At 50.2% G+C, this 9706-nt stretch overlaps 1 protein-coding gene across 1 annotated transcript; it reads right to left on the bottom strand.

Moving 5' to 3' along the window:
• Positions 1–5114: 5114 nt before the first annotated feature.
• LOC129517657 (uncharacterized) lies at positions 5115–9441 on the bottom strand. The gene is made up of 4 exons (XM_055337578.1): positions 9247–9441; positions 8959–9093; positions 8494–8672; positions 5115–5221 (listed from the first exon to the last, which is right to left on the bottom strand). The coding sequence occupies exons 1-4, from the start codon at positions 9429–9431 to the stop codon at positions 5115–5117; spliced, it is 606 nt and encodes a 201-aa protein (XP_055193553.1). The 5' UTR covers positions 9432–9441.
• Positions 9442–9706: the final 265 nt, after the last annotated feature.

The raw sequence follows: 9706 nt of genomic DNA on the forward strand, positions 1-9706 counted from the left end.
TCCCCACGGCTCCGCGGCTGCGCCCCGGCGGGCACCCTCGCCAGCACACGGGGCTCTCCGTAGCGTCCGCGTTCCGGGGCGTCGGCGAGGGAGTGGGGGTTCTGCTAACTGTCGTCCTCTGCCCTTCGCTCTGGGGTTTGTCTTGTTCTGTTGTGCTCCATGTTCTACGCTGTTCTGTTCCTCTCTGTCCTCTGCTGTTCCAGTCTATTCTGCTCTATTCTGCTCTACTCTATTCTATTCTGTTCTATTTGGCTCAATTCTTCTCTATTCTATTCTATTCTATTCTTTATATTCTATTCCATTCTATTCTAGTCTAGTCTATTTTGTTTTATTCTATTTGGTTCAATTCTTCTCTATTTTATTCTGTTTTATTCTACTCTATTCTGTTCGATTCTATTCTTTTCTATTCTATTCTATTCTATTCAGTTCAGTTCGATTCTACTCTATTCTGTTCTGTTTTATTCTCTATTCTGTTTGATTCTATTCTGTTCTATTTGACCCTATTCTGTCCTAATCTACTCAATTCTATTCTGTTTGATTCTATTCTTTATTCTATTCTATTCTATTCTATTCTATTCTATTCTATTCTGCTCAATTATTCTCTATTCTATTCTGTTTTATTCTACTCTATTCTATTCTGTTTGATTCTATTCTTTCTATTCTATTCTATTCTGTTCAGTTCAGTTCGATTCTTCTCTATTCTGTTCAATTCTATTTGGTTCAATTCTACTCTATTCTGTTCGATTCTATTGTGTTCTAGTCTGTCATATTCTACTCTGTTCTGTTCTATTCTACTCTATTCTTTTCTGTTTCATTCTATTCTTTCTATTCCATTCCATTCCATTCCATTCATTCTATTCTATTCTATTCTATTCTATTTGGCTCAATTCTTCTCTATTCTATCCTGTTTTATTCTACTCTATTCTGTTTGATTCTATTCTTTCTATTCTATCCTATTCTAGGATATTCCTATAGAATATTATCTATATAATATCCTATATATATCCTAATATCCTATTCCTATAGAATCTTTCTATTCTATTCTATTCTATTCTATTCTATTCTATTCTATTCTATTCAGTTCAGTTCTTCTCTATTCTGTTCAATTCTATTTGGTTCAATTCTACTGTATTCTGTTTGATTCTATTCTGTTCAATTCTATTGTGTTCTAGCCTGTCTTATTCTACTCTGTTCTGTTCTATTCTGCTCTATTGTATTCTGTTCAATTCTGTTCATTCTATTCTATTCCATTCTATTCTATTTGGTTTGATTCTTCTCTATTCTATTTAATTCTATTGTTTGATTCTTCTCTATTCTGTTCTATTCTATTTGGTTCAATTGTACTCTATTCTGTTCTGTTTTATTCTCTATTCTGTTTGGTTCTATTCTATTCTATTCTGTACTATACTATCATAGTCTACTCTATTCTGTTCTATTCAACCCTATTCTGTTCCATTCTACTTTATTCTATTCTGTTCGATTATATTTTTTTCAATCCTTTTTTTCTTTTCTTTTCTTTTCTTTTCTTTTCTTCTCTTCTCTTCTCTTTTCTTTTCTTCTTTTCTCTCCTATTCTGTTCTACCTTACTCTATGCTGCTCTTGTCTCTTCTCTTTCATTCCACTCCATTCTATTTTAGTTCGATCAATCTTATTCTATTCCATTCTCCCAGTTTCCTGCAGCGTGACTGACAAAATTATACACGTTGAAACCGTACAACCTGACAATTTGATGTACACACATACTGTGAGCTGACGACCACTGTCGACCTAATTCATACACCCCACACCTCACGTGGTAACTTTTTTTTGCTGTTGTTGTTGAGAACATCTCAGATCTGCTGTCTTAGCAATGTTCAAGGGTATGATAATTATAGTTAGTTATATACAGATAGTTAATTACAATCACTACGCTGAACATCAGGTCCCCGGGACTCATTGCAGTTCTCACTGGAAGTTTGTGCTCTGGGACCACCATGTCCCTGTTTCTTCCCCAACCCCTGGCAGCCACCCTTCTTTTCTCTGCTTCTATGTGTTCCACTTTTGTAGATTTTGTCTTTGTCTTAGACGTGGCAGGTGCATGTCCCAGGCTGCTTTTGGGGCAGCACTGCCCAGTGTGGACACTGGAACTCTGCACCTTTTGCCCCCTTCACCCATTTCACCCACCCCACCTCCCATGTCTGCAAACTATGACTCTGTTCTCTTCATTGATGAACTTGGTTCTTGCTTTCTTTTAGATTCCACATAGTAGTGAGATCATGTATTTGTCTTTCTCTGTATCTCACTTAGCACAATAATGGCAATTTATTAAATTTTTTTTGGCTTGGCAAAATAGATATAGCATGGGATTTGCCATTTTGACCCTTTTTAGGTGCACAGCGCAGTGACAATGAATGCATTTATATTCCCACCATCCATGTGCAGAACTTTCTCATCTTTAAACTAAAGCTCTGTCCTCATTAAACACTAACTCTGTATCCCTTCCCTGAGACCCTGACCCCCGCCATCTTATGTTCTGTGTCTATGAATTCGCCTGTTCCAGATTAAATTGCAGTAGTTTAATAATGGGTGTCTATCTACGTGTGTGTGTGTTTCTCCTCAATTTGTAACGTATTGAGCCCCAGGTATAGGATTTCCAGCCCTGAACCTAGGTGTCGAGTGTCTCAGACAAGCTAATTCCCAGCCCACAACCTGCCAACTCCTATGGGATTTAGGGAAACAAGACTGGCAATCCATGACTTCAAGGTGGCCCATTAAAGTGTTCCATGCAGGGAGTCTGGCCAAAATCATTCCCGGGTTCAGCCAAGCCTGGGGAGGTGAGCCGTGGGCACCCTGGCCTCAGGACCCCTGATCTCAGCATCTGTGGTCACTGAACACCCACACACTTGTCTCTGAGACCTGACCACAGCACCTGCTGGTGCGGATCGTTCTTTTAAACCCCCACAGGCCTGCAGGGGAACCTGTAGATAACCCTGAAAGTGTGGGGGGGTGTGTGGGAGCTGGAAGGGCACCGCGTTGGTGATTTCTATTCCCAGGATTTGTACTCAAGAGTACCCTGATCTTGGGCAGGACACCTGCCTTCTTGGGCCTCCAGCCTTCACATTTAAGAGTGGGGTGGATAAGCTATAAAGCCCTGTGTATCTTGGACCTTCGGTGAGTCTGAATGCATTGAAACCAGTGGTTCTCAGCGGGGGTGATTTTGTCTCCCGGGGGACACTTGGGAATGTCTGCATCATCTTGGCCTGTCACACCGAGGAGGAGGTCTTACTGGAATGTGGTCCCCTACCAGGGACGCTGCAGGACGTGACGCCCCAGAGAGTGCTCCAGCCCCAGACGTCCACAGCACTGAGGCCGAGAGGTGCCGGGTTCGAATGTGGCCACGTTGGAGCTTCACCAACACTCATGGCCATAATGACAAGGCCGGCTTTTAGGGATGTGTAGAAGTCTGCCTGACCTTGACGTGCTGAGGGCTTGGGTCAGGCCAATCCCGCAGCAGGAGAGTTGGAGGCCTGGCCCAGAGAGGGTCTGCTTCTCCTCCTGGGGACATGGGGACGAGCAGGTGCTGGAAGGACCTTCTTCAGATGGTGCCAACCAGCTCTTGGTTGCAGAGCGTGTGCTCCCCGCTGTTGGTCCAGCCTCCGTGGGGCCAGGTGGACTCACCAGGAGTGACCCGCCAGAGCTCTAGGAAGCACCTGCTCTGGTTCCTTCCCCCATTGCTTTTCAGGACAGCCTGCAGGGGAGGAGGTTGTGTGTCCTCTTCCTTTTGCCACGGCGGCCACGGTGACCCGCGTGGACCGTTTGGGACGAAGATGTCCGTCTGCCAGCAGGTGGTGCCATGGGGCAGCTGATAGAACGGGCTCCACCATCCAGCAAAGGCACCAAATCCTGGCGGCAGCGGGGTGACCCCCGGACAGAGGAGCAGCCTTTACTCCTTTAAACGTCAGGTGCCATGAAAACAAGTACAACGCACCCAAAAGTACCTCCTCATCATTTTCCGCTGGAAAAGACAAATGCAAATTAATACGAATAATAACACACACACACACGTTAATCCTACACCTTGAGAGCAGGAGGCGTCTTGCTCTCTGTTGTAAATAAGGGACGAGGACTCTCTCCCGCCTTCCCTTTCTCAGGGCATTTGCTTCTAGAGAGTTCTTTCTCCGTCTTCTGCACATGTACAAATATTCAAGCAGCCTGCGGCTGGTCTCACGGGAGCATCTCCGGAATGCAGCCGAGGAAGAGATAAAGCAGCTTTCTCCCAGTTTCTTGGGGCTTGGGGTGCGGGGTGCGGGTGGAGATGAGCCACGCTGGCGGCCGCCTTGCTCATTTTCCCACTGGAGCTTGCGAGGGCAGTGCAGAAGCACGAGGAGATTGCATCAGTTAATTTACGTGAATCAGCTGGATGCCGCGTTCCATGAGGTTTTTGCGAAGCATCTCCTGAGGACGCCGGGCCGGGACACGTGCGTACCCGAGGCGGGAAGGTTGCTTCCTGCCTCCCTCCCTACTGCAGACGTGGCTCAGAGCTCAGAGCCCAAGCGTTTCCACCGCTGTGGGTTTCCTGCGCTCTGCGCATGCTCTGCGCTCAGCTTCCCTGCTCGTTGCCCGGCGGAGCTGACATTTGGACAGGATGAGCCCCGCTGGGCCGGATCCGGGCGGGAGTGACACCAGACCGAAGGGTTCCCATCACGCTTCTCGTTGAATATATGTGTTTCCGAGCAGCATCCTTGATGCAGGGATGTGGGGAGCTGCAGAGCACAAAACAGGTACAGCCAACGCCACATCCGGGCAGGGCCTGGCCAGCCTCACCGAAGCCCCTTAACCCCTTCTTCCTTCCTTCCTTCCTTCCTTCCTTCCTTCCTTCCTTCCTTCCTTCCTTCCTTCCTTCCCGTGCAAACTCTGTGCCCCGCGGGTTTGTGGAGAACAATCCGATGCTTGGAGAGATTTTAAAGGTAAATTCAAAAAATAATGCAAAAAACAAAAAAGAGAAAACCCAACCCCCCCAAACCAGCCACGCACGCTACACTAGAGACGAACCGCAAACACGTGATGCCCGGAGACAGAGGGCGGTCGCCGAAGGACACAGCGCACGGTTCTGCTCGTATGAAATGTGCCCAATGTCAGGCATGGCGTCTCCGCATGGTTGTGTGGCTGCAGACGCCCCCGGGCTTCTCAAAGTGACCGCAAACCCCGAAGGAGACCGTGAAGCCGCCACTCCCAGGGGAGCCTGGACCACAACGGAGCCTCTGGACAGAGTCCGCTTGCAGAGCCTCGGTCTCCAGACAAGGACGGACGGGCTCCTACATCAAAATCTTGCGTGTCCACAAGACACGCAAAAAGCCAGGTCCTCCCCCAAGGAACGACACCTAGGCTGAATACCGGCGTCACGGGCCACGCAAACCCTCCAGTTTCCCGAGTTTTTTTTATATTTTTCTGGGACACCACGAACTGAAGATTGCCGAAAGACCTCGGGCCTCTCCCCGTCCACGTGATGTGCCATCTGCATCTCCTGTCGTCAGGTGCAGGGAGCACAGTCTGACATGACGATTCCGGGAAATCACACCCAGTGCGCCCGGAGCGACAGCCTCCTGGAGCTTGTTCAAATTCCTTGCTGTGTGTTTGCCGCCACGCAGCGGGGTAGCCCCCGTGGGTGCCCGTGGATGCGGTCCATGTTGTCTGTTGGCACGTCTGCGGGAGGTCTGCTCTGGGAACTCCAGGCCACAGGGGCCCTTGGTAGTTTGAGGAGAGTCATTATTAGGCGTCGTCACGTTGAGAGAGGTCATGGGCTTTCCCCACAGACAGACGCTGGGCCACGTTCCCTGAGAGGCACTTGTGTCCACTTTCCAAATGAGCACGATTTGCTTGAAAGGAATTTCACTTTTAGCAGGAGTTGACAGAAATCATGGTTTAGGGAAAGCCACACGTCTTCATCCCCATCTAAGACAAGAGGATGGGGATCCCTGGGTGGCGCAGCGGTTTGGCGCCTGCCTTTGGCCCAGGGCGTGATCCTGGAAACGCGGGATCGAATCCCATGTCGGGCTTCCGGTGCATGGAGCCTGCTTCTCCCTCTGCCTGTGTCTCTGCCTCTCTCTCTCTCTCTGTGACTATCATAAATAAATAATAAAAAAAAATTAAGACAAGAGGATGATGGAAGCAACTATAGTAGGCCAAGCACCAGAAAAAAAAAAATTAAAAAAAATTAAATCATCTTTAAAAATGTCTGATTGGTTGTATTTTCTTAGGATAGATCGCTTAGGAAGTTTAGAAGAAAAGTCACTGGAAAACACAGGGGCATGTGGTCCCTTTGGGTTTAAAAGAAAAACACCATTTTTTTTAAGGTTTTATTTATTTATTCATGAGAGACACAGAGAGAGCGAAAGGGGCAGAGACACAGGCAGAGGGAGAAGCAGGCTCCCTGCGGGGAGCCCGATGCGGGACCTGATCCGGGATTTCCAGGATCGTGCCCTGGGCCGAAGGCAGATGCTCAACCACAGAGCCACCCGGGTGGCCCCAAACACCATGTTTCTAAAGGTTGTGCCAACAAACTAAAACCCCCTCCGTGTGTTTCTTGGACGGTATAAACTTCCCCAGCGGGACAACCTCAGCTGAAGTCAACCTTTTCCAGAGGAAATTCTCATGTTCCTTGTCCATGCTCACCTTGGAGCTCCACGCCTGCACAAAATACAACCTGTCGCGTGCAGGGGGCAGATGCACCAAGTCCCCCGTCCCGTCTGAAGACGAGCGCTCTCTTGACCATTATTGCTGCTGTGAGTCGCATTTCTTGCCATTTTTCTTGCCTTCCCCCCACCCCGCTTCCTGGAGAACCGTCACATCCGTAGGAAAAACCATGTAGAAATCTATGATTGAAGGAAGCAGCGGTAAATGGCAGCAAAAGCAAGGCCTTCACGCGCAGAATGTCCCGGGGGTCCCCGGAGATGCATGTGCAGGGCTGGTGCGGATCCACGCAGGGACGAGCCCGTTAGTGACGACGCACCAGGGGAAAACCATCACCCCCCCCCATGTAGACACGGGTGACGGGTGACGGGCGTGTGCTGAAGGTGCTACACAGGGTCCTCCAGATTCAGGCTGATGCATCTCCCTAGGGCTCCCTGCCCTGAAGTATTGACACCCACCTGGCCCTATGACAGATGACTTGTGGGTGAGCTCAGCCAATGGGAGGCAGTGGCAGGTGACAAGGAGGCGGGGGCAGAGAGAGGAGCCCAGGTAACTCTTCCTCAGGTCTGGGCTGCTCCTGACTGCTCAGGATTTGCAGGTGCCTGAGCCGACCCTCTGGGACCTGCTGCCTCCCTTGCTCCCTGAGACCTGGGTGGGGGGGGGGTGCAACACACTCCCTTGGGGATCCTCATTCGCTGGGCCCACCCCGCTGGAGTGTCCCATGTGCGATGTGTAAGCCGCTGTGACCCACACGGGACAGAAGCAAGTAGCTCCCCAAGCGCCAAGCTGCGCAAACAGATACTACTTTGCCCTTATCAGAACTTGACGTCTCCAGCTGAGCAATATCTTGACAGAGTTTCTCTCTTTTTCTTTAATTTTTTTTCAATTTATTTATTTATGATAGTCACAGAGAGAGAAAGAGAGGCAGAGACACAGGCAGAGGGAGAAGCAGGCTCCATGCACCGGGAGCCTGACGTGGGATTCGATCCCGGGTCTCCAGGATCGCGCCCTGGGCCAAAGGCAGGCGCCAAACCGCTGTGCCACCCAGGGATTGCAGAGCTTCTCTCTTTTTAAAAAAATTTAGGGGTGCCTGGGTGGCTGAGTCAATGAAACGTGCAGCTCTTGGCTCAAGTCATGATCTCAGGGTCCTGGGGTTGGGCTTCAGGCGTCACGACCGCCTCTGCTTCCCTGTCCCTCCGCTCCTCTCCCCTCTAACCCTCTCTCTTCAAACATAAAATAATTTTTTTTTAAAAAGGCCCTTCTTTTAAACATTTTTATTATTAAGTAATTTCTACACTAAGTTCGGGGCTCAAACTCACAACCCAGAGATCAAGAGTCACACGCTCCTCTGACTGAGCCTGCCGGGAGCTCCACATGATTCCCTTTTTACCTTGTGCCGCGATTCCTTAACAAATACAAAGCCACAGTAGGGTTTGCTGCTGCTGCTGTTGTTTTATTTTATTTTATTTTTTATTTTTTATTATTTATTTATGATAGTCACACACACACAGAGAGAGAGAGAGAGAGAGAGGCAGAGACACAGGCAGAGGGAGAAGCAGGCTCCATGCACCGGGAGCCCGACATGGGATCCGATCCCGGGTCTCCAGGATCGCGCCCTGGGCCAAAGGCAGGCGCCAAACCGCTGCGCCACCCAGGGGATCCCTGTTGTTTTAATAATAAGACGTTTGGAGATTCAAATGCCCACAAAAATAGCCAGGTTTGGAGAAGTAGAAACTCAAATTGGTTTTTAAAAATGCATCATCCATTGTCGAATTGTTCCCCTAATACCTGACACCCCCCCCCCCGCCCTGCTCCCAGCTGGACTCTGACCTGAGCAGGTGGGATGGCGAGGCTGGGGGACGTTTCCAGGAAGCCGCCTCCCGCTGGAAGGATGGGGGACCAGGTGTGAAGGAGCAGTTGTCACAATGCACAGCAGGGGGCACCCGTGACTCGTCAGCTCTTCAACCGGCTGGTCAACCAGACGTCTCTTCATAACATTCACCCTGGGAAGAGAACACTAGACTATCTGTTTGTAAGCAGATGTTGCCTTAATGAGACCAGCCTCCGTGGCGGCCTCCCTCCTCCTGGAAGACGTCTACGCTAGGAATTTACAACCCACATTAGCCAACATGACACTGGCGTCCCCCCCCCCCCCCCCGCCCTTCGTCTTCTTGTCCCACAGCTTCCTGTTTGTCTTGGATTTTCGTGAATGGCGATTTCCAGAGAATCTGTTAGGCAGAGTGTGGACTCTGCTCACCGAGCCACGACACGGGAGGTCCAGTGTGGTACCTTGGTTCACTTCCGGGAGTTTCTTGGAAATCTGTCGTCCCCGTCTTGGCCCTACTGGCCGTTGGTGTTGCGAAGCTGAGACTGCCCATCGCAATGGGTGACGTGAGGGCCATTGGGGGTGACGTGTTGATCACTCTGAAACAAAGAGTGGGTTCATAACATGGGTGGCGAGGGCTGGACGGCGGATGTGTCATCGTTGTACACGGGAGGAGGTGGCCCTGTGGGGCATCCCTTGGGGGATACCCAAGCGTCCCCGTCCAAGGATGAGGATGGGGCACCTCAAAGCACCTTGGTGTGCGAGACACGGCGTGCGGGGTACGAGGCACCAGGTGGTGGCTCTGCAGCCAGGGCTCACTAAACCGAGGACCCTGGTGACAGAGCTGGCCTATGGAAGCCATTTGGACCCTGGGGACCGCCATTTGCCTACTCGGGAGAGAACGCAGATCCAGCACGTCAGCCATGCGGAGGAGCATTCGTTACAGGTGTCACGTCCTCGGGCATTCCCGGCACCTTCACGCAGGTGCAATTTAATGTCACCCTGACACGGTCATGTGACAGAGATGATGACAGAAGCACGTGGGGGGGGGGTGACACACGCTGGCCCAGGGATTCCGGGCAGACACGGGCTCTCTGTCCACCCATGCTTGACCGATGAATTCTAATCCTTCGCGTGCGGTTTCCCGCGGAGACAGGACCCGCGTATTCACATTGCATCGCGTGTGTGATTTTTCACGTCTGCGTCAAGATG

This window comes from Nyctereutes procyonoides, unplaced genomic scaffold (genome assembly GCF_905146905.1).
Source record: "Nyctereutes procyonoides isolate TBG_1078 unplaced genomic scaffold, NYPRO_anot_genome, whole genome shotgun sequence".
NCBI classification, from domain to species: Eukaryota; Metazoa; Chordata; class Mammalia; order Carnivora; family Canidae; genus Nyctereutes; species Nyctereutes procyonoides.